Consider the following 24,244-nt stretch of genomic DNA (forward strand, 5'->3'; position numbering starts at 1 on the left):
TAGGACACAGGAAATCTGAATTCTGTAGTTTACATCTTTGTCTGCATGAAACATCTTCTATCTGGTTCTCATTTAGAATCTATATATATTTTTCATTTTGCAAACACAAAGTTAAGATAGACTTCCAGTTCTGTTACAACTCACTTACAAGGTTGCAGCCATGACTGCCATTAAAAAACCTGAAGAAATAATTATCTATGTTGTAAAAAATAAGTACCAACAACAGCATATATCACAAAAGACCACAAACAGAAAGCCTTGCTCAGACACCAGCCTCTCAGAAAAATGGGTAAAACTTCACACAGCTACTAAAGATCTCACATATTTACTCATTTAATTCATATATATACTAATCTTAATCATATCCAATTAAAGAACTTCATGCAATAAGATGTTTTGAAGTCTCTTCCATTGCATTTTCCCACAAAAAAAAGTGTTCAAAATCAAACAACATTAAAAACATAACAATTAAGTTAGGCATTCCTATACTAAACACTAGCATATTAATCTTCGCTAGCCACCATACTTAAATATTGTATTATTTGTTTTTAAAGCTCTAGCAGGTATTTACGATAGCCCCTTTTAAATGTAGCTGTTCTCCATTACATTGGTTATACCATAAGCATGTTAAATACATAGAATGGATTATATAGCAAAATGAAATAAAAAGTTTTTAAACTTACTCTAGTTGAAAATTAGTACAAGTTTAAATCTGTTGATAGCAACTTCAATAAAATACAATGTTGATCAAGTATTTTGATCTTCTGAGAATTTAAACCTCTCAAAAAAAAAATACAAAATGCTTGTAGTTCACAGCTACCTGAAAACACAGCCATTTCTTATCCTAATAACCAAAATATATTCACTAGGGGAAGACTATTTTCCTAAACTCATGAATTTTTAAGCTTAAATCAGCTACTATCCAGAGTCTGCACTAATTATTTTGTTGCTTTTGTGATAATGAGCCAACTGAGAGGCTGAGCTGCACTTATTTTAATTCTCATTTTTATACAGAAACCAGCATTCCTGTTCTTCCCACCTCTAAAAATACACATAGAAAATTTAATCTTGCAGATTAAAGCTAAATTATCAGTCCAATACAAACTCTCTTAAATATCACCACCAGTAAGTCTTCCAATTCCTTTATTTCTCTTGAATCAGAAACAAACTCCAAGTCTCAGTCACATCTTTGTTCCTACAAATAGCTATTGTCAGATTAATGAAAAAACAACCTTAAGACATAAGAGGTATACAAAAGTATTAAAATAAGGTAAACCACAGAAATTACATTATTCACTTGGATTATTTCAGAAAGCTGATTACTCATGCTTAAAAAAAGATTACTGAAATTTTAAAGTATTCAGACTCTCTAAAGACCATGATGTTGAGATTTCTTATAAGCTTCAAGGCACATGAAGTAGTCCAAAACAACTTAACACTGCCAAGATTTATACTTTACGTATTGCACTGGTCCATACACTTTTGAGGCATACATTTTGTGGGCCTGAAATACACGGTGAGAAGCACGATCTAAGCTTCCCATTTTCACAGCCTGAGCTTGTTTCCTTTTAACAGGCAAAGCTACTAAAGATCCAGATTTCAACTCCCAACCACTGCGGGCAAATAAGCCTGCCATAAATCATGCATTAGAAATATGAAAGACTGAAAATCAGTGTTTGAACTAATGATTTGAACTAATCACGTCAGTTTTTCCATGACTGAACTTCTGGTTAACCAGATTAGCAAGCAACAATGTGTCCTGGACAGCTTTGCTGAAGCTTCCTAATACATCAGCAATTTACAAAGCTAGCAGGATGATAAAAGTACAGTGAAAACAGAACAGCAACAGGCCCACACACTCCAGTAACACATTTTGGCATTTTACTAGCAGAAGTACAAGCTCTTCATTTTGGACAAGATGCTAATACTTAGTAACCACATTTGCATCTGCTTTAAGTCACCAAACAAAAAATTTAACCAATTTTCTTAGACTGAAAAGATAATGGAATGAGAATCAGCAGCACCACCACCCCTCCACACACACCTCAGGCTGTGAAAAAGGTAAGTAATCTGTCTAGAAGCTTTTCTCCCTGTCTTTGAGATATGCTGCAAAATGGAAAGAGACACTGCCTCTATAAAAGCACTGGCTGGAAACATCTCCAATTTTCCAAACCAGTTTTTCCAAAAAACTATTATTAGACTTGATGTTTCCTTAATGATAACATGAATATTTTTATGTTTTAATGACAGGATTGATGTCACACTTCCATTGTGCCACTTTCTAATGCACTATACACCCATCTTTTGATTAAGGCAAGAAGAGGGCTGAGCTTCCCCCCTCCCCCCACCCTTGATCTCTCTATCCCTCAGCATCTTCCCGTTTCCTTCCAAAAAAGAGCACGTGCTTGCTCTTTTCCAGAGGACACCTCTGTGAAATAGCATTCATGAAAGAAGTTTTAACAAAAGTAAGGTTTATAAACAGAGTGAAATGCAATTTAAATGGTTCAACACAGCTGCTTTTCACAATCCAAGCTAGACAAGTCATTCTCAGTACACCAAAGGAAGATACTTAAAAGGTGCATATCTGAAAGCAAAACCTTCACTGATCACACACATATTCTTTTGCATTACATTGAAGAGAAGAAAGTGACACACATCTTGGTCCTTTTCTGCTAAAGCTCCATTCAAAATCCAGGAGCAGGGAAACTTTTCCAGATTACAAAGCAGTTTTCTCTAATTAAAATTTCTGATCCCACCAAGTTTGTACGTGCTGAATTGTTAAAATGTACACCTGTAAGGACCTTAGAGATGAGACTGCCCCCAAGAGATGTCTGTCCAGCCATTTCTCTCTCTGACAAAAGAGATTAACCACCTTTGTGGATAGCCAGCTTCAGCTAATATCCAACCCAAATATTATCCTCTAAAGAGAAACATGATTTCTTCCTGTGTTCTATAGGTAAGTGGAAGACTAGTTATTAACTAACCTTTATGTAGTAACCTATGTATCTGAGGACCCCCACCTGATTTGCTCTGTTACTTCTTTTCTAGATTAAGAGTATCTAATCCTTTCAAGTTTCCCTCACAAGCGAAGTTTTATGAACCTAATATTCTTGCAGAATCTAGAGCTACATACTAGGATTAAAAACAAGACATACCACTTTAATAAAGGCCCTTATTCAACAAAATTTACCTGCCTAGTCTTGTATATAATCACACACATTAACATACGCCAGAGTAAAGCTTGTCTATATGAAACAACATAAAATTACTAATATTTATGCACTTTAGTCCTCAGGTGCTTTTTGGGGACTGTTTGCTGTTCAGTAATACCCTTTCCACTAATTTTACCTTTGATTTTTCCTGCCTTTGTTTAGCTCTCAATTCTTGTATCTACTGAACTGAATTTCACTGATTTCAAATCACCTCTCCAACTTTTTAAGATCATTTTGAATTCTGACCCTGTTCTGTACAGTGTTTGCAATCCTCTGAACTTTGACAACATACACATTTTGTGTATACCATTGAAGAAAACTGAATAAAAATACATTCAAAACAGAACTCTCTGGGAGGATGCTTCATGACATCCCTGTTTAACAGTGAATTAATTACAAGTCAGCTTTAGAGATGCAGTTTTTCAAGCAGCTGTACACATCTCAAAAAAAAAAGTCTTAGACCACATTTCAGCAGCTTGTTTTTAACAATGTCAACCAAGACAATGGCAGAAACCCTATGAAAGTCAAGACACACCACTTGTATTGCTTCTTCATTAACTACATTGGCTGTCAAAAAAAAAAAAAAAGTTGATCCAGAATGTTCTTAATAAACCAAAGCTAGACAGGCTTCTTTTTGCTTGTTTTTTTAATTGTCTTCTATTTGCTAAAAAAAAAAAATTCTATTCCCCCACCTCCCCAGAATCTTTCAGAGGATCAAAGTTAGGCTCGCTGATCCATAATTTCTCATATTTTCTGTTCTCACTCTTTAGAAAACAAAGGCTATGTATGAACTTCTCCAGGCTTCAGAGGCTTGAATTGCACAGATTCTTAAGATAATCTCCAACAATTCAGAAAATACTTCAGCTAATTCCCTATATTTTCTATAGTGAATTTTATCAGCTCTTGCCAACTTTAATTTCTCTCTTATCCAACTAGCTCTTTTTTGATTCTTACCTGCATTCCCATTGTCTCATTATATACAGTTTTAGCAAGTATCTGACGACAACTTTTTCATCAAGACTGAACAAAGAAGGCATGGACTCCTTCAGCCTTTTTGCAACACCCACAATTTATAAAGCAGTTTTCCTTATCCTTCCTAACAGGAAAGAATTTTCATACCTTAGCTTTTCTGACTTTCATACTGGTACTACTTAATTGTATTCATTTTATCCCCCACGCACTTTTTCCTGCACTCATTTTCTTTGTGTGGCCCCTTATCGATTTTAGGGCCTTTAAAGATCTAAAGATACATCCAGAAAGTACCATCTTACTATGTTTCCTATTTTTCATTCAAATGAAAAACAAACCTATTAAATGTTCTGTAGTAAGCTATTTCAGTAACAGCCACCTCTCTCACACATTTCATTCCTCAGGTTATTCTCTCAATACATTTTTGAATACTTACTATTCTTATTCTACCTTCACTATATTGCTTTGAGCATAACAGAGTGAAAATGGCTCAAGTCTCTTGTGTAGTTGATGTCACACTCATATATTTTACTAAAAATAATTAGAGCAATTACACATTATAGCACAAGACATAAATAATATTTTTAAAGATATTCATATCCCTAATCAATCTAATTAGATGCATAAAAGATGCATTTTAAAACAAGCTTAGATTTCTAAAAAAATTCTAGTAAGGATACAAGCACTTCTTTAAGAAAGGTTAAAAGCAGTCTTTAAAAAAATACAGCAACCAGAGGATAAAACCATCTTTGAAAATTGAAGCCGCTTTCACTCAGGCCTCTTTGGTAGCCCTGCAACTTCTATATAGGAATTTTTTTCTGAATTATGGCTTTAACTGTAATTAATTTTTAGTTACTCCACTACGGTTGTGTTCCCCAGTCTCCCGAAATATTTATAGTACTGGAAATTAAGCAACAGTACCGACTCAAAACATCGATTGTGCTTAACCACCAGATTATATTTCCTCTCTCCCAATTTTGGGGAGGTGGGGGTTTCTTAATTTAAATGCATAAGCAAACACACATGCACTAGACAAGAAATACAAAGCAAGTAGCTACTTATAAGTAAACCCCTACCCCTAGTCGCTAAACGCTCTAAAAACCGAGCAAGCATACCGCATGAGAAAGCGGACGTTGTGTCCAGGCACCGCTACAGCTTCAGCGGCTGCTGTGACACCTGGAGACGAGACACGGGGGCCGCACCCGCCCCAGCCGGGGCTGCCTCAGGGCAGCGATGAGACCAGCAGCTACTCGGCGAAGCCTCCCCTGCGCCGCCAGCACGGCGCGAAGCGGCGTACCTACCTGATCCTCGGTGCTGCTGCGGCCAAAGCAGGGGGCGGGGGGAGCGGCGAAGGGACAAGAGGGCCGGCGCCACACGGGCCCCTTCAGCGGCGGCAAAGGGCAGGCGGAGACCGTGGTCGCCGTGAGGGCCCGCAGCTCGCCCGAGGCGCTCGCCCCTCGCCCGCCGCGGGGGCTCGAGCCGCGCTCGCGCACTTTTAAAACCGACAGCAGCTCCCAGGTTGGCGCTGACCGTTCAACTGCCGCGCGGCCGCGCACGCGCAGACCGCTGCGCGAGCTGGGTTTAAAAGAACGGGGCGGGAGGCGAGGCGCGCCCGCAGGTGCCTGCGTGTACCAGAAGCGCCGTACAGCGTGGCGCGAGGGAAGGGTCCCCGTCCCCGCAAACTGAGGACGGGAGCGAACCGCAGCACCCGCGGAAGCGGGGCGGCGAGCCGCGGCGGCCGACACACCTCTCACGCAACGCGGCCCCGCCCCCTCTGCGGCGGGGCGTCATTCGGAGATGACGTCTCCAGCCGCCGCGTCCCTGCCGCTCTTCTGACGCCAGCCCCGCCCTTCCCTGTGCCCGGAGGCGCCGCTCTCTCTTTCAACGTGCGCTTTTTCTCTATGGTGAGCCGCCCGCCCTTCCCGTTTCTCTCTATGGTGCGCGGCCCAGACCCCGCCCTGCGGGGGCGGCGGCCATCTTGGCCGGGTGGCGGCGGGAGCACGTTGCGCGCCGGCCCGCGGAGGACGCGACGCGGTTCCCCGCTGGAGCCCGGCCGGGGAGCGGCGGCGGCGCCCCCTCCCCCTCCCGGTAAGCGGCCTCCGGAGGGAGCGGCAGCGGCCTCACGCGGAAGGGAGGAGGGGAGGCGAAGGGGCCGGGGAGCAGCGGGGGCCCGGCCTGCGGCTTCGCGTGCTGCCGGCGGGGCGGGCCCGGCCCTGAGCGGGCAGCGGCGCCCGCCGCAGCCGCGGCTCGTCGTGAGCCCCCGGTAGCGGCCAGACGGGGCTTTTCCGCGTAGCCCCAAATTCCCTGTGCGGCCCGGTGCCTTCCCCGGGGGCAGAAGCATCTGTCCCTGTCGGGTGGGAGGTCTTACTCTCTCCAGCTGGAGTTGCTCCTATGTGGAGTTCACGTTTCCTGGCGAAATTACATGGGGTCGATCAGTTTTTCCTAGCAACCTTATTTTTTTTGTTGTTGGCCATCCTTTGCTATGCAGCAGCCCAGTGAAAACAAAAGGAAAAAAAATCTCTGTGCCTCTGAGATTAGCCATAGGAATTGCTTGCATGTAGAGATCCCTGTGCAGGCTTAACGTGTTGTCATGGCCAGGCATCTTGGAAGGGAAAAATCAGTATTTTTCTTCCCTGAACTTGAGGAATTTCTCTGGTGGAGGAAAAAGACACATTCTGCCATATTTTCATAAAATTAAAATCCATGTGTGTGCTTGTGTGGTGAAGAGATCAAGATTTCTTGCAGGTTTCACATGGGTGAAATAGGTAAGGCTGTTTTTTCCAAAATACATAAAAATACAGAAAGGGATTTTCTGTAGAACCTTGGCAGTGCTTCCTCTTTGGAATGCACTTAGTCGCTTCACCTGCAAGTTTCTGTGACAGTTTTCAAGTTCAAATTTAAGATTCTGTACTATGTTTTTCTAAACTGTTGTCCTAAAGAAGTGATCCTTTAATACTCATATAACTTTCATGGGATAGAAGATTTTGCTAATTTATGGGCTTGTTCTTATGTGTTTCACTTCATGTTAAAAGGAAATACTAAGGACTGAGTGATAATTAATTAACACTATTCAACACCAGCTAAACATACCCACTCATTGTGCTGCATCAGCATAGTTGACCATATTGTTTTCCTGTTAACATTGTTTTTCTTTTTATATTAATGTTGTGCTGTATAAGCAATATATTGGGATAAATACAGTAACGATTAAGAGATTTGGGGCTGTTTTAAACTTCTCTTTGTACAACATTATCTTTGTCTCCAAATGTCAAAGCTAGTAGACCAGCTCTGGTAGACTAGTTCTTAACTCTCAGTAGATTCCTGTTTGTACTTTTAACATTTACTGTTATTTCTGCTCTGGCATTTATAAATGTACTCCCTTATGTAATAGCAAGAAAATGTATTTTCATGTTTTTTATTTAAATTTTCTTGGGGTATCTAATTTGTAACTTTCTTGTTCTTGTTGTGGCGTAACTGGATATAGTTCTTTTAAAGATGGATGGGGGGATGATTCTTGAGGCTAATGATTTTCAGAGGAAAGTGCAAATACTGTTCATCCTCACTCTTTTTCCACTATTTATCATTTAGATCTAATGAGGTGCAATTTATTAAAATTTTCACTGCTCTTTCTTCAAAGTAACTAAAGTATGGCTCAGTTCTGAACACATATCTCTCCTTTACAACTTTTAATTGAATTGTCTTGTCTCTGGTTATGCTTCAGTCTTCATTGTTATTATTAATGTTTGCCTGTTTGGTTCTGAATAGTAATTCAGTGCTGCTACAAGTTGTCCTCTGTCATAATTGACTTGATTCAGTAAATTGCATTGTACTTGTATGTAACTCTTAATGTCTGGGAAAGAAGAAATAAATATGAGTGTTTCCTAGTGCAAGTACTTTAAATTTCTTCCACAGATTGTAGATAACTGCTGCCTTTTGTGGCAGCCTGCTTGCATGCTTTATTTTGCTAGCAGTTGTTGTTCTCCCTCACATTCTTTTTCCTGTGTCACCACTCCATCGTTCTGGGAGGATTTTCTGTTGTCTTTCTATCAGAATTCATTAATATAAATTAATTTGTTACTAATTACAGAATAATACGTTAATATAGTGGCACTTTGTTTTCCATTCTGTTCTTCTTGGTTTGGAAAACAGAAATATGGTACTGAATTTAAACACTTCTGAATACCAGTTCCTCCTGTCCTTAAACTGCTGACTCTACCTAACAATTACTGGTATACTATATTGTAGCATATACATATTGTATATGTTGCTGACCTATATTCAGTGCTTTGAGAGTTCTACTGTCTGCACTGTGAAATCAAACAGTCGTATTCAATGTGTTAAATGACACTGAAATAATTATATATAAATATGTAGCTTGAGCTCAGTCTGGTTTTGGACAGTGTTTTTTAATTTGCTTGAAGCTGTAGAAATGCAGAAATTTTAAATGTGTTTTGGATTTTTTGTTTTGGGGAGGGGGTTGCATTTCTTGTAGGCAGTTACTATCCTAGACATTAGGACAGCTCTGGAAATAATGCTATTGCAGAAGCGATAGAAGTCACAAAATATTTTCTTCTGAAAACAGCTTAAGACCCCCAGAGAGTTTTTGATAAACTGGCACTTCCGTTGTACAGATGGGAACAAGGAGGTGTGAGTGAATGTCTCTATACTGCTTCAATACTTTTATTTCCTTCTTTTCTTCTATTTTCCCCTCTCTACAAAGTACTTTAAAAATGTTTAGCATACTTAACATCTGCAGCTTGTGGACCCTTCCAAACTCTTTGCCATAGTTAAGCATTTTCCTATATAAGTTAAGTAAATTTTTCCATACACAAAGTAAAAAAAATTGTAAGCTGCTGTATTACTTACTAACAAAGGTCTGATTCAGCAACAGGTAAAAGTGTAAACTTTGGTCTGTTTTTCTCACCAAGACTGGTTAGAAAGCTCACTGAAATAGGTGGCAAAGACTAATTGATTGAAGCCGTGCTTGACTTTGTCTTTTAGAGCAGCCCACCCAATTCTCCTCCTTCAGTGCTTTAAGCTAAGATACCAGACTGGAAGGTGGGATGGCTGAGGACTGAGTTTATGTCTTGGTCTGCTATCTGTACTGCTTAGGTACTAATTTCCAGCACAGGTTTGGGAGGTTGTGTAGAGGAGGTAAGCTCCTGAAATGTGGCAAGTCTGTCTACTAGAACTTGCTTTTGTGACTCCTAGAAAACAGCCTTCATGCTAATGAAGAGCTAAGATGACTAGCAGGAAAAGCCCTGCCCAGGAGATAGACCAGTATGGTCTGGCTGCTCAGTGTCCTCAGCCATACATGCAAGCTTTGCTGGTGCTAGGGCTGACCCAGGTTAGGCATGCTGTGGAAAACCAAAGAGCAAGTGGGCGATCCACCTCCTAATACCCTGTGCACTACAGACTAGAGGACTTTTTCATAAAAGTGAGATATGTTCCCAATCATTCTTTGTCTTTCTTGAAAAACTCACAACATCCAGTGTTCCAGTCTTTTAGAAGATTACCTGACTCAGACCTCCTTACAGTTTTAAGAGTAAGACTTTGTTTCTTATTTTCTTCTGTTAAAAATGTATTGAAGCGAGAATCGTAAGCCCATTATCCCATATCCTTAATGAATGTACCAGCCACTGCGCTATGGAATCAGTCCGTTTCTCGCTCCGTGGCCTGTTCTATGGATGCAGTCACAATGTACAGACATACTTTGTCAGTCTGTTATGATCAAATAGAACTGTAATAAAATATTTTTAAAGGTATTTAAAAATAATCGTATATTTAAAAACATCAGCTCCTTTATTAAGACTATTTTTAATATGATGTAAGCTGTTAGGAAAAGTTAAAAATTTAAAGAACAAAAAATTTTCAACTATTAAAAGTAGAGACTATCATGATAAGAGTTGAAGGCATGACTAATAATTGCATTCATTTATATCTGATAAAGAATATCTTTAGACATTAAAAATATGTTGGACATTGAAAAAGGAAGTAAGGCTACCACTTTTAAAAGGAAGCTTAAAATATTGGTAAGTATGGAAATAATGGATTTAAAGGTTCAATAACATCTTCATTTCTGATCTTTGCTTCCTATTAGATATATGCCAGTTTCTTTTTTAATTTCATAACACATTATCTGTAGGATTCCTTTCAACTGTAGTTCACAAGTGGATTTAGGGATGGATAGTGTTTAATCAAATAAATATGTGCCATATATCTTCTTCTTTCATACATTCTTGCTGCTTTCAGGAGACTGAAAGTCACAACCTTTCTTCATACAATAGGCCTATGTAGTAAATAGTCCCTAAAGCACTGCAGAATGCTTTAGTTTGTTGGGGCAGAGATGAGCTGTGTGTCCAGTAGAAAAGACTTTAAGAAGAACTGTTGGAATCCTTTTCTTGGAAGAAAGACCATGTGCAGATTCTGTGGAAACTTGGAGTATTTCAAGACTCCTTGACTAGTTATGTCTTTGAACTACTGACACATATTGCATTGAATTGAAATAATTTTGAATTGGCGTCATCTGTATGACTGCCATCATTTTCTTTAGTGGTGTTAAACTGAAACGGGAGATGGTTTGTACATGTTGGTGGTCTTTCTTTAGACATAAAAAAAAAAAAATAAAAATCTGGTTGTCAACTGTCCCAAAGTAAAATCTTGTAAACTTCTGATAGCCTCATAATTCAGCTGTTTTCTCTATTCTGGACTAGGAGTGAGTGGAGGGCATGGTCCTTAAGGGTCAATTGCTCTTATGAAGATAAAATCATTACTATTATTTTCAGTACTCTATGTGAATATATTTACGATCAAAAAAGTATCAGTGCACTTTAAGTAAAAGGGGAATGGACTTTATCTGTTCAAGACTTAAAACTAAAAGTATTTGCTCTCCTTCCTTCCCCCTGCTACAGTTGGTGACTTCATACCTTCCCGGTGCAATGCAATGCTTGTAACTGCATTATAGATGTCTAAGCAAGGCAACAGGCAGTTGTGTAGAGGAATGCAAGTCATGATTTCAGTTGCTCAAATGCTTTTATTTGTAATTTCAGGAATATTCAATCATCTAATAATTCAAGAGCATTCTCTTCTAAAAATAGTCTTTTTAGAAAACACCTTGTTTATTTTTATTGTAATCTATTATAGTCACTGATACTGTACTGGGAAACGCAGAATTTAAGCATAGTTGTTCAAATACAGATGAAGCTCATGACTATCAAATGTTTCCATGGTATGTCTGTTGTTCCCACTGACTGGATTTTTTTTTTTGTATGCAAATACAAATTTTCACTTTGAAGGCTGGATTAGATCTTACAGCTCTGAACTTTGCCAGTAGTAACTTTAGATAGGTATGGCCTTCTCTGTGTTGCCAGTAATCATGATGTTCTCTGTTTTTTTTTGTTTTGTTTTGTTTTTAAGATCTGGAGGTCTCCAATTCCTCTTCCTCATAATCTGACTGGTGTACGTGTTTAAACCTAAGCTGTGCGTTATGGCAGACAAACTAACAAGAATTGCTATTGTTAACCATGACAAGTGTAAGCCAAAGAAATGCCGTCAAGAATGCAAAAAGAGTTGTCCTGTGGTTCGAATGGGTAAGAGAAGTAATTCAAGAAAATATTTAAATAATTGGAGAAATTTTAAATAATATCCTACTAGAAAGAGATAGCAGAAGTTTTTTCCTCTTTTTTTTTTTTTATAACGTTATGGGTCTTACTTTCTTTTATAAAGCTTTTATAAGTTGAGTATCACTGCAAGCTTGAACTATTTATAGCAGTAATGCCAGGTCTTTAGATGATCAGAGGCTTTAGTGAAGTAATTTAATGCACGTTTCTTTGTGGAATTCAATAGTACCAATAAGAAATCTGATTAATCAGAAACTTTCTTGAGTTAATTTTATTCTTTTTCACTAGGAAAACTTTGCATAGAAGTCACATCACAGAGCAAAATAGCATGGATCTCAGAAACACTTTGTATTGGTTGTGGTATTTGCATCAAGGTAAAAGTTAGGCGGCTTTATTTAAAATGATAAAATTTCTTCATTATGCTGTTATCTTTACTAATGAGTACTGCAACTTCATAAAGCAGTTTTGTTTTCCTGAGTAATCAGACCTTGTTAACAGTTATTGTTTGTATAAAGCAAAGTACTGTATCACGTTACTGAGCTGTTTGGTTGGGGAGGAGGTTATTTATTTTTGTGGCAATGGAGACAGCATTAGAAAGACATTGTTGTACTAGAGCAATAGCATATATGTTGTGTACCTCATTCATATCATAGACTGACTCTCTAAATTGCCAACTATTTAATTTGGAAAATATGGTATAGAACTGTTTTGGAGAAAGCTGACTATGTAAACAAGGTGAAGTTATTTTTCTTATGAGTAATTTTCTTTTAAAAGTATTTAATTCAGATATCCTGCACTGCACAGCTAGGTGCAGTATGGAACATAAGATAATTTTGTTAATAAATTGTTTGTGTGCACTAGTAATATGTAATCTTACTTCTATTATAGAAATGTCCTTTTGGAGCCCTGTCAATCGTTAACTTACCTAGCAACCTGGAGAAAGAAACAACACATAGATATTGTGCTAATGCCTTCAAACTTCACAGGTATTTTTTTTCCAAATTAATATAAAAAACACATAAATTCCAAGTTTTTGGTCATTTGAACTAGAAGCTCACATCACAGTGTTTTTGGTTAACATCTCAGTAATTCCCTTTCTGAATGTTGATTACTGTGTTTCTGTTATTAAAAAGCATTGTAATTAAATGGAATTTTAGTGGTCACTTCACAGAAATCCTGTTAAACAGGTGGCTCTTAAATCTTGCTTATGGTCTTCTAGTTTTTAGGAATATTGATTTAATTTGAAGACTGTATTGGCAGATTAATAAAAATAAAGTGAAACATCAACATGTTTGAAAATGGGTCATAACATTTACTTTGCCACCAAATGTTGATGTCTGATGGCATTAAATTAATGTTATCCAAATTATCAATGTTGTGTACAGGTTGCCTATCCCTCGTCCAGGTGAAGTACTGGGATTGGTCGGAACCAATGGTATTGGAAAATCAACTGCCTTGAAAATTCTAGCAGGAAAACAGAAGCCAAATCTTGGAAAATATGATGTACGTATCAGCAGTAAAATAGAGTTGGCATTGTGGGTAGTTGTAGTTTTGTTAATATTTTATGATATTCTTTCACTTTGAATTTTCATGTCTGTGAATTTGGTAGAATTTGCAAGGACGGTGGTTTACCTCTTAACCGTCAGTGGCCTGCTCAACCCAAGAACAGTAAGAAAGGGATGTTTATGAAAAGATTTTTTGGAAACTTCATATATCGTTCAAGAAAGATAAGGTTTACAAACTAAATCATTATTGTAACTTGTTGAAGATGAGTATCAGAAGCGTGTTTTTATCTTTAAGTCATAGGTGGATTTTCTTATAGTGGTCTTTAAAAGAATACTCAGTTTTGTTTTTTTCACACAACTTCCATACTTACATCAAGGAATTTAGATAGCTTGAGTTATTGAGTTGCTTCCAAGTTTAACTTTGTTTTTCTCTGAACAAATCTAGTGTATATGAGTACTTACCCTGTTACCCCTGTTATTACTTAGGCTTTCTTTTCTTTGATTCTTTTGAAAAGTGATCTCATATAAAATATCTGATTATCGTAAGACGTTGTTGGTGAAGATATATCCCACTGTACACTCTCATACTGTTTTGAAGGTCCTTAGTTTCTTCATGTTGTGTAATATGGACTAAATATTTATAAGTTTTGATAGTATTTTTTGAGAGTTAGACATATCATAATTTGTTATCTGCTGGTCTGCATGGGAAACCAGAAGCCATTTTCCTATACGTTTGTGCTAAGTCAAATTGTGCAGCCAGAAGGCAAAATATTTACAGAGGTTTGTTTACCTACTACTGTGGTCCAAGCAGTGAATATTATTAGAGAAAAGAGAAAGAGCACTCGCTCGTGCGCACACGTGCTCTCTCTCTATATATATATACGTAAACTATTGTGATTCTTTTTATCAGATAGTATTCTCAGTTATCACCTTTTTCACTTTCAAATCAATAGTGACAATTGAGTTCTGTTACTCATTTTTCTTCTTTTCCAAGAAGAACAATTTGTAGGAACAAGTATGCTCAAACTTTTTTCACTTGTTCTTTATCTGAAAGAGTGATATTTTAATGAATAATGTATTTCATGCCTGCCACTTAAAGCTGCAGAAAAGTAATCATTTTCCAACTAATTTTCCATTATCATTTAAGTGTGGTTTACATTATTTTGTGGCCTTCTTGTTTCAGGTGGTAGTATTGCAGAAGTAGCAAAACTTTTGACTCTTTGAATGTACTTAATTGAATTACCATGCTTCCAAAATCAGACTTTCGTGTGAAGAGCCAAATCATTATGACCACAGAAATACGTGGTATGAATTCAGTCTTCCATGTTGCTTCTGCTCTAAAACTTATGAAGCATTTTCTCTCTGTAGTTGCGTGGTTTGGAAATACAGCTATGTCACTCTGTTGTTTCTGTCCTATTTACCATCATAATAATTTAGCACCATACAAAGTAGAATGCTGCATAAAATGACGCTATAGAAGTGTGTTTTCCCTGGATGATTGCTCTGAACAGTTCTTTTCTTTTCATTTTTTCTTTGCTTCCTTGGAAATGTTTGCTGGAAGCAGAGAGGGAGACCAGTTTTTAATGCATCTTTTGTGCAAGCTAACTTTATCAATCCAACCCTTTTCCCCTAAATTAGCTGGATTGGAGAGCTAATGCCATGCAAGTTCCAGTTTGTCAATAAGTTCAGTTACACTAATCTATACCAGTGTTTTCTCCTGTGAAGTAGTTTCACCCTTACAGTCTCTTAACTTTATTCTAAGGAAACAGTTTTGGCTGTCTAGGTGCAAAGATGCTTTTTCTTGAAAGAGCTAGTAACAGCGCAGCTGAAAAAAGTTAGAGCTCCTGCCCTCATTTTGCAATTAAAATTTCTTAATGGAAACTATTGCAGAGGCAACATAGCAAATTAGTAAAAAGCTTTTATCCAGGCTTCTTTCAACTTGCAAGCATAATGTATTTGTGTTGATTGGAATTTTAAAATTAAACATTTTTGATGTACTTAAAATAGCATAAGTAAACATAGACTCTAATTTTGCCACAGGATCCACCTGACTGGCAAGAAATTTTGACTTATTTTCGAGGATCTGAATTACAAAATTATTTCACCAAGATCCTGGAAGATGACCTGAAAGCCATAATTAAACCTCAATATGTGGACCAGATACCTAAAGCTGCAAAGGTAAGAAACTTTATAGCTAATAGAAAGCTGGGAGCTTCTCCTGTAGTACTTCTCATGTATTTAAGGATTTTATTTAGAAGTATAATTTAGTGTGAAAAAATACACTACTATCTGAAATATTAATTTTTTTTTCCATTTATCATGCAGGGAACAGTGGGGTCGATTTTGGATAGAAAGGATGAAACTAAGACACAAACTGTTGTTTGTCAGCAGCTCGGTAAGTAGTTTTGTTAGATCAGACTTGAAGGGATTTGAGAAATTCATCGTTACTGAAAAAATAGTTTGCCACTAATATAATGGTAGGTTTAAATTAAACCAAATTTAAAAAAAAAAAAAAGTAAAGATGCTTTGGTGTATAGCCTAAGACTTACTGTAGGCATATCTGAACCAATGCCAAAAATAACTTCTAGTGAAATTAATTGATACAAGTTAGTTAATAGGAATAGAAATGAGGGCAGTCCTTGTTACACGATAGGAAGTGCTTATTTTTAAATCTGGAAAAATTCCAGTTACAATCTGCTGTTCTTGCTCATTTACAGTTCTGGCAAAATCTTAGCATCTTCTGTTGTTAGAACCATTGTGTGTAGAAAATATCCGAGTATGAAAAGTCTTTTTTTCAAATGGCTTTAAATTGTGTATATGTATGTATATATGATTATAAGGGAATTAATACTGATTTTTGAGAAGAATGTAATTATTAAGAAGAAAATCTGTATACTTCAGCCCCAGTGCATTTTTAAAGTGTTTCGAGTCAAATGTTAATAAATTCAGGTGCTAATGTAGGTGTTGCTAAATTAAAAACAGGGTTCGTTTTGGTAAAAGTAGAGGTGCATCCTGCCACCAAGAGTGTGGTCTGGTACATTTTTCTATTCTGTTTCTCTGAATAGGATATCTCGTGTGATTATACATGTTTCTATAGATAATAAACATAACTGTTTTATCAGTTGGGTATAACAAATATCTAAACTTTTTTTTTTCCCCAGATTTAACCCATCTGAAAGAAAGAAATGTTGAGGACCTTTCGGGAGGAGAACTTCAGAGATTTGCTTGTGCAGTTGTGTGCATTCAGAAGGCTGATATGTATGTTTTATTTACTTCTATTACATATTGCTTTTAATTGTCTCAGAGTATTGTCTGATTTATATTAGATAACCCATTTGAAATAATACTTTTTGTTTGAAATAGTTGGGTTTTTTGGATGTTTTTTGATTTACCAACTCAGCAGCTGAGATTCAGATTTCTTCCATATATAATCTTTTCTCCTGGTACTTTAATTAATTTGGCTAGAAATGGCTAATTTCAGAGGCCTGTGTTAAAGTTACAGCATCACAACTTCATAACCTTTCCCTAATCCCACGTAAATATATCCTGTTTGGCAGTGTACACTTTTTCTCTCTGAATAAGAAAAGGACGGAAAGGAGACCCTTTCCCACCTTTGGGAACTTGTTGCGTCCCTCTTTTCTTATCTTGCAGCCAGGAAATTACTGTCCCATCTATGCTGTTTCCTGACTCCTGGCCTAGGGAGCAAGAAAGCCAGATCAGAAGACTGATGGTTTTCTGACGACTTTTTTTTTTTGGGGGGGGGGGGGGGGGGAAGAGGTACTTATTCCAGTGTCCTAAAATTGGTATTTTTGCACTTTTCTGTTCATGTTAAATTTAAGCTGAATTAGAACTGAGTGTATGGGATTCCTAACTGATTGCTGACTTCTCTAAAATTTGATAACTTTGTTAGAGTTTTTGGCAAGGAAATACTTAACTCGGACTGTTTAACAATTTCATGTTATAGTTACCAGATGTTCAAGGCAGGTGTCAGTACATATTTCTCTCTCACTCCCCTCCCTCTCTCACTCCCCTCCCTCTCTATAAATGTTTATAAATTTTTATTTCTGTGTACTTAATGTTTGAAAGATTAGTATTTAAGGTACTATAGATTTGAATATGTTAATCAACTAAAGCTTGCATTCACTGAAACCTTCTTCTTTCTTTTGGGGCTAGCTTCATGTTTGACGAACCTTCTAGCTACCTAGATGTTAAGCAGCGCTTGAAGGCTGCCATTACTATTCGATCCCTAATAAACCCTGACAGGTAAACATCAACTTCATCTGTTTTGCTAGACTGTAATAATAGGTGATGGTTTACAGACCGAACAAAAATCTAGTCTGTGCCCTGCAAATGCTAACTAACTTCTTCGTATGGTACATTAATAGATATTTAAAATATCCTATGCCAATAGTATTCTATTGCTTTGCATTTTGGAAATTAGTTCCTAATTCAGTATTGGGGAAAACTTCATAGTAAAAACATGAAAATATAGGTGGTTATTTTTCACCCTAATATTGCTCTTCTATCTCTTTCTCACAAACATTTTCTTAAAATGTATTTTTTCACTCCAGCCAGTCAAGCTCCTTTCACTTACTGTACATACAGAAATTGTCAGTTTATATTGAGGATGAATTTTTAACTTTCGTTCAAAATGTTTGCTTATTGCACAAGGTTTTTTTTCTTTATCAGAGGTTTGAACTCTGTCCTTATTTAGTGAAAAGCTAAGAATGCATATTAAAATGAGAATCATGGTGATAGCTTTAAAGTATGCAAGACTATAGTATGAAAAAAATGTTTTCTAATGAACTATAAAAATATCTTTGTGGCTCTATTTTTCAGGTACATTATTGTCGTAGAGCATGATCTAAGTGTGCTGGATTATCTGTCTGACTTTATCTGCTGCCTGTACGGTGTGCCAAGTGCTTACGGTGTTGTTACTATGCCTTTCAGTGTAAGAGAAGGTAATTGTTGCAATATTTTCTTTTAACCCTACAAAAAAGTCCTATGAAAGAAAAAAGGGTGCTGAAATAGTAGTTGTCTATTATGTGAACATGTGTTCTTCCTGTCATGTTATATTTCAGTAGTTAATTGAAAAAATGTTTTTTTGCAGAATTTCTGTTTTCCGTGATTCTAAGTGTGTAACTCAGTCCAAAAACCTTAACTAAAATACCCTTTGTCTAATGCTGTGGATGTGATTTTGATACTTGCAAGTATTTTGTAAACAGTGGAGTTGCACAAAAGACCTTATCAGTAGTAAAGAAAGGGCAGGAGATGGTTGCATAGTACATATGTAGTGTTCAACTGAATTGATGACACTTGTATTGAGACTTAGTAATAAATTTTTTTTTGTGAGAGTGGGTCCAACAGCAGTAGTTCCTTTAAAACTCTACACATTGTACTAATTACAGGCTTTCAGGCTAAGCTTCTATAGCTTTTTTTGTAATTTTAGAAAATTATTCTTCACTTAATTTGTATTGTTTCCATGCTTTCAAATAAGAGGTTTTGTTGCCTATTTTCACATGCCATTTAAAACCTAGCATTCTCCTTATCTGCTGGGAATTTTTAGCCAAGAATCAAAATTCATCCATGTCTTGGTTTTGTTTACGTAGTCTTTTTTAAAAAACATCTTTTTTTTTTTTTCTCCCTTCATAGGCATAAACATATTCTTAGATGGCTATGTTCCAACAGAAAATCTCAGGTTTCGAGATGCTTCTTTGGTTTTTAAAGTGGCTGAGACAGCTAATGAAGAAGAGGTTAAGAAGATGTGTATGTACAAATATCCAGGAATGAAAAAAAAGATGGGAGAATTTGAACTATCCATAGTGGCTGGAGAATTCACCGATTCTGAAATCATGGTGATGTTAGGTGAAAACGGTAAGTGGAATTCTTGTTGTAAACTGCTCCTAAAGCTCCTTTTCAGTCTGGGAGCCAGGCTTCTAAATTACTGATTTTAAGTAGGGTTGAGCTGCTTGTTTCCTAGTGAAGATATCAATGCCATAAACTCACTCTCTAATTAGTAGGAGCTTGAAGTTATTGAATGTTAATGATGTCACTGTATTTTTCTGTTATCCCATCTTAAGAACTGAGATTGGCAATATGGCAATTGACCTGGTGAGCTAGCAGCAAGTCTAGACTATTGTAGCTTTAAATGTCTCTTCCACTTGAAAAAGCAAGTAATAGCCAAGTGCTATGTGCTTGAAGTGAATATAGGAATCATCAAAGTAGTCTAACTTATAAATATATTCTAAGTATTTATTTTGTTTTGTCAGTGACTTAAATGCCAGAGATCTAAGTCTAAAGTAACGCATAACTTACATTTTTGTAGGAACTGGCAAAACTACATTTATCCGAATGCTTGCAGGAAGACTTACACCTGATGAAGGAGGTAGTGTTTAATACCTCAGTTTGAAACTTATTTTGAAGATATTGGAAGGTTCTTGTTTTCATAATGAATTTTATCTTCTTATAGGTGAGGTCCCAGTTCTAAATGTCAGCTACAAGCCACAGAAGATCAGTCCTAAATCTACAGTACGTTTAAGTCTTATTTATTACTTAAGTATTGTGTGAGCAACAAAAAGCATGTTCTTAATACACAGGTAGAATTTCTTTATGCTGTGAACAAAAAGCTGTTTTAATTCTATTCTTCCTGTTTTCTTGTGGTACACTGCATAAAACTAAGTGGTAACATTTTTCTTTGAATAGGGAAGTGTCCGTCAACTACTGCATGAGAAAATCAGAGATGCCTATACGCACCCCCAGTTTGTAACTGATGTAATGAAGCCTCTTCAGATAGAAAACATCATTGACCAAGAGGTATTAATTGCCTGAGATAACATTTTACCCTTTTTCTTTAATTCTCTACCTGTATCCTAATTAAATATGGCTTACTCTTTATCCTTTAATAGGTTCAAACGTTGTCTGGTGGTGAGTTACAGCGTGTTGCGTTAGCTCTTTGTCTCGGTAAGCCTGCAGATGTTTACCTAATTGATGAACCTTCGGCATATTTGGACTCTGAACAGCGTCTGATGGCTGCTAGAGTCATTAAACGGTAATATATACATGATGGGAGAACTGCCTGAAACTTTCAGTAGTTTTGCAATAAATTTATATTCAGCTATCTCTCAATTTTATTTCTATTTCAGTTTCATTCTCCATGCTAAAAAAACAGCTTTTGTGGTAGAACATGACTTTATCATGGCTACTTATCTTGCTGATCGTGTGATTGTTTTTGATGGTATTCCTTCCAAGAACACACTTGCAAACAGGTAAGACTTGTTTCAATTAGTAAACAAGATATAAGAGGATATCATAGAAATAAATTGTTTATCAATCAGAAACATCCTTGCCTATCTAAACTTAAGCTGCATTTAAACTGAATTAAGCATGTCCTGAGGCCCTGGATTTTGTTTTGAAGCAAGGGAGAGGAAATTGGGCTAATGTGCACTTCAGGGCTGCCTAGGCACAGAGTTAGGGGCATAGCTGCATTCTCCATCTAAGACCTCAAAAGGTGGGCTGTCTCCTGGCATAAACAGTCTAAAGCAACTGCGTAGCAATTAAATTGCAGTCAAAGAAAAACAAGAGGCATTGCTTGAGAGGAATGAAAAAGAGCTAACAGTGTGCTTAGGAAAATAATTTCCAAATGTGTTAAAAGAAAGGGGTTAACTAAGGGTATTTCTTGCACATATGCAGGTCCTGTGTGAAGTGCAAGCAACATAGAATGTACATAGGCCATAATCTTAACACTGCAAAAGCTGTCCCTTCTGACTTTTGTTTCTGTAAATAATTTCATGTAAATTATGGAGACTTTTCAAGGAGCAGTTTAACAGAAATCAGTTTCTTAAACCAGTGTAATTACTAAGTATTTAATATTAGCCAGATAAAGCAAACACATGAATTTTTTGTATGTACTAGTTCATTTGGGTTTTTTTAAGTGATAATGATTAACTGCTTCAGTATATTATGATTGTTGCTATACCTCACTAATGGTGCAGCTCAGACTTTTAATGTAAATAATTGTGTGGCTGTGCACGCAAGTGTTGTTTATATAAAGTAAAGAGAATGCAAAGGAAGCAGTCTGAAGACTAGTAGTGTCATGCTCAGATACTGCTGAAAGATGATAGTAACAGTTATGGCTTCTTGTCTGAGACATTATTTGACTGAACATGTAGCACATCCCACTATGTCAAATACAGACCGCATTTGTGTTACCAGATCTGATTGAGCTCAGGACGGAGATAAAAGCTGCCTAGCTCTGCAGATGTACCTGTAGTTAGAAGTATAAAACTTCTGAAAATTTAGCAGAAAAATACTTGTACCATTTCTAAAGTTCTCTTCTCTTTAACAGTCCTCAAACTCTTTTGGCTGGAATGAATAAGTTTTTATCTCAGCTTGAAATCACTTTTAGAAGAGACCCCAACAATTACCGACCAAGAATAAACAAACTCAATTCAATCAAGGTAAGAGGGAAGTAACAGTGCAGAAACTGTGACTGTTTAATAAGCCCAGGTTTGAAAGTAAGGAACAAACTGAAAACTGACTTGCTGGCCTTACTGTGCTGGAGAAAAACATGTGAAGAGAGTAGTAAGAATTATAAGGAAGGTAGAAAGGAAGTGAGATAAGTGCCTTTCATGTCAGCTTTCTATGTTTAGTCTGCCAAAGACTTTTAATAACACTGACTTTTTTTTCTCTTCCCAAGGATGTGGAACAAAAGAAGAGTGGAAACTACTTTTTCTTGGATGACTAAATATTAAATCTGAACATCTTTGTAACTGGCATATACAAATGCAAATTGAAGTTTGAACAGTCATGGGTTAAAAGACTCAATCAGGTTTTAGAACACTTCATCTTTTGGAGCTTAAACTCTCTTGCTGCGTGTAACACTGCAGGCCAGTAGCAGTGTAAATTCTAGGCTGAGTAAAACTGCCACTTCCTATATATGGTAACACAGCCATGTTTTCATTGTAATAATTCAAAATAGACAACCCTAAAATTGTGCAAAAGTGTCTCCAGATTTTTCAAAATTTAAGGCAGGTTTTCAATTCAATACATTCTACTCATGTACCAAGTGGTGACTGGACTTCCTAATTTAAAAAAAAAAAATCTTTGAAGCTGTTTCCTGTGTAAGATGAAGGCTTGCAAAGAATATCAAGACACAAAAACTAATCTTATTTTAAAAAAGCTGAATCTCTCTGGATGAGGGTTTCATAAATAAATGGAAGTGCTCTTCTGTGCTACAGTGCAAGAATTATTGAATTACTAATTCAATGTGTATGTATGCATGTATATTTTTATGATGTTGCCATATACACATTTTCTCATGTTAGCAAGGCATACACAGATGGAGTACAAACTACATAATACAGAAATTTACACCTCAGTCCTCTGTCCCTTTACATCTTCTCAGATGTAGTCACAGCAGAATAATCAGTTGAATAAAAAGAAAATATTAAAATCCTTTCAATTTTCTGTGACCAAAATGTGTTGAATCTGCATAGCAAAGGATAGTGAAGAAAGGCTAATGGTTGACTTTGTTTTCTAATTGCTTGCTGAAAAAGCCCTATAGTATAGGAAGTAGGTTTTTGAGTAATAAAATCATGTTTCACAAATACTGACAACTTGTCAACAAAACCCTCCTCCTATACTGTATTAAGTTCATAGATAGCTGAAGAGAACACTTACTTTATGTGTTCTTGTAATAAATAAGCTTGTAATAAATTGATAATCTATACAGAGCTTTGTCAAGGAGTAAAGACAGTACAGCAGCTGATCTGTGGGTATAGGGTATATCTGAGATTTAGGGATTCCCTCAGAAGCTAAAACAGAATAAGGTTTCAATTTAGATAGTATAGAGCAAAGCATACTTTTGCATGTAAGGGTTTTAATAATCCCCTATGGGTGCTTACAGAACTGAACCAGATGTTTCAAAGGAGGGAAAAGATCCCTTTCTGTTGTACTGTTTATCTGAGCAGAATAAAACACGTTTTTCACTTTGCAGATAACTATTACTTTAAGGTTAGATACTGGCCCTATGAAAATACATGGAGCTTCCTTAAACCATATTATTACTGTATAGAGTTCATTTTAAAGCAGTAATGCTGCCTTGTAACATGTCAAAGTGACAATTGCTCCTACCAAGACTTGCTGCTTCTGCAACAGCTGCTAGTAGAGTTCTAGTACTGACATCTCTCAGGTTGCTATTTGGAAGATCAGCCCCTACTCTTCTGAGAGGGGGAGTAATGCCTCATTGGACAGAGGCCACGTGACAGCCAGGTAGATTCAAGACTCCCTTAAGCTGAAAGGACAGACTGCGAGGGATCACTGACTGCATCAGCAGCAGCTGACTAGTTGCAACACGGAACCACAGTCAAGAGCAAGCAATGGAAGTTAGGAAAGAGTAGAAGCCACATGCTGTAACATGGTTTAGCTGACGTGTTGGAGGAGGAGCTTCCTGCAGAACATCGCTTATTTGACTGAGGGAACTGCTGTTGAGGTCTTAATCACAAAGTAGAGGTATGGTTAAGATCAGCTCAGTTTTTGAGAAGCACATTAAAATGATGCATCATTTAGTAGGTTAAACATCTTACAAAACATACCATTTCTAGGAAAACGTGCAGTACCTTCAGCATCAGAGTTTTGTTTTATAAAAGGTAACCAGTTCTTTAGGAAGGGAAGTTGAGGCTAAAGTCATCCTTCTATCCAGACTTGCTAGCAGATGAATCATGGTTGTCTCATGCCCTCTTCATAATTGCTGGAACACACCATCTCTCCAGGGGAAGATGGAGTTGTAGAGAGATGAAGATGCAAGAAGTAATATTGCCTAAAGTTTTGATTCCTTAACGCAGACAAAAAATGAAAGGAAGTAGCTTTATACAAAAATTGATTCTAACAAGCTAGCTTTTTAAAGTAAGGTCCTTGAGAGAGCAGGAGGAAAAAGTATATT

The 24,244-nt window shown here is 37.0% G+C and overlaps 2 protein-coding genes across 6 annotated transcripts in view; one reads left to right on the forward strand and one right to left on the reverse strand.

The window, feature by feature from the left end:
- Positions 1-6,048, reverse strand: part of ANAPC10 (anaphase promoting complex subunit 10) — a 45,264-nt gene extending 39,216 nt beyond the window's left edge. The window contains exon 1 of one of the 4 annotated variants that reach the window (XM_013951914.2): positions 5,483-5,965. The gene's annotated coding sequence lies outside the window, so the exon portion shown is untranslated. Of the gene's footprint in view, positions 1-5,296; positions 5,395-5,482 lie in introns of those variants that run through there. The other 3 variants (XM_013951915.2, XM_013951916.2, XM_013951917.2) reach the window with 3 other exon arrangements.
- Positions 6,049-6,145: 97 nt separating this feature from the next.
- Positions 6,146-22,759, forward strand: ABCE1 (ATP binding cassette subfamily E member 1). 2 transcript variants are annotated; one of them, XM_067297781.1, is made up of 18 exons: positions 6,146-6,269; positions 11,598-11,770; positions 12,089-12,174; positions 12,689-12,786; positions 13,186-13,303; positions 15,346-15,483; positions 15,631-15,700; positions 16,467-16,563; positions 17,479-17,568; positions 18,145-18,266; positions 18,958-19,179; positions 19,631-19,690; positions 19,775-19,833; positions 20,008-20,118; positions 20,211-20,353; positions 20,448-20,570; positions 21,650-21,761; positions 22,001-22,759. In XM_067297781.1, exons 2-18 carry the CDS (start codon positions 11,668-11,670, stop codon positions 22,046-22,048), a joined length of 1,800 nt encoding a protein of 599 aa, XP_067153882.1. In that variant the 5' UTR covers positions 6,146-6,269; positions 11,598-11,667; the 3' UTR covers positions 22,049-22,759. The 2 variants fall into 2 exon arrangements, with proteins under 2 accessions (XP_067153882.1, XP_067153883.1); XM_067297782.1 differs by lacking the exon at positions 6,146-6,269 and adding an exon at positions 10,197-10,213.
- The last annotated feature ends 1,485 nt before the right edge of the window (positions 22,760-24,244 follow it).

This window comes from Apteryx mantelli, chromosome 5, assembly GCF_036417845.1.
Source record: "Apteryx mantelli isolate bAptMan1 chromosome 5, bAptMan1.hap1, whole genome shotgun sequence".
In the NCBI taxonomy this organism is placed as follows: Eukaryota; Metazoa; Chordata; class Aves; order Apterygiformes; family Apterygidae; genus Apteryx; species Apteryx mantelli.

What these genes read in the sequence shown, in the direction of transcription:
- ABCE1 (XM_067297781.1), top strand. Translation starts at nt 11,668, where the DNA reads ATGGCAGACAAACTAACAAGAATTGCTATTGTTAACCATGACAAGTGT. An exon ending in AGATACCTAAAGCTGCAAAG is followed by an intron (nt 15,484 to 15,630) that starts GTAAGAAACTTT and finishes TTTATCATGCAG; the next exon opens with GGAACAGTGGGGTCGATTTT. An exon ending in TCCCTAATAAACCCTGACAG is followed by an intron (nt 17,569 to 18,144) that starts GTAAACATCAAC and finishes TCTATTTTTCAG; the next exon opens with GTACATTATTGTCGTAGAGC.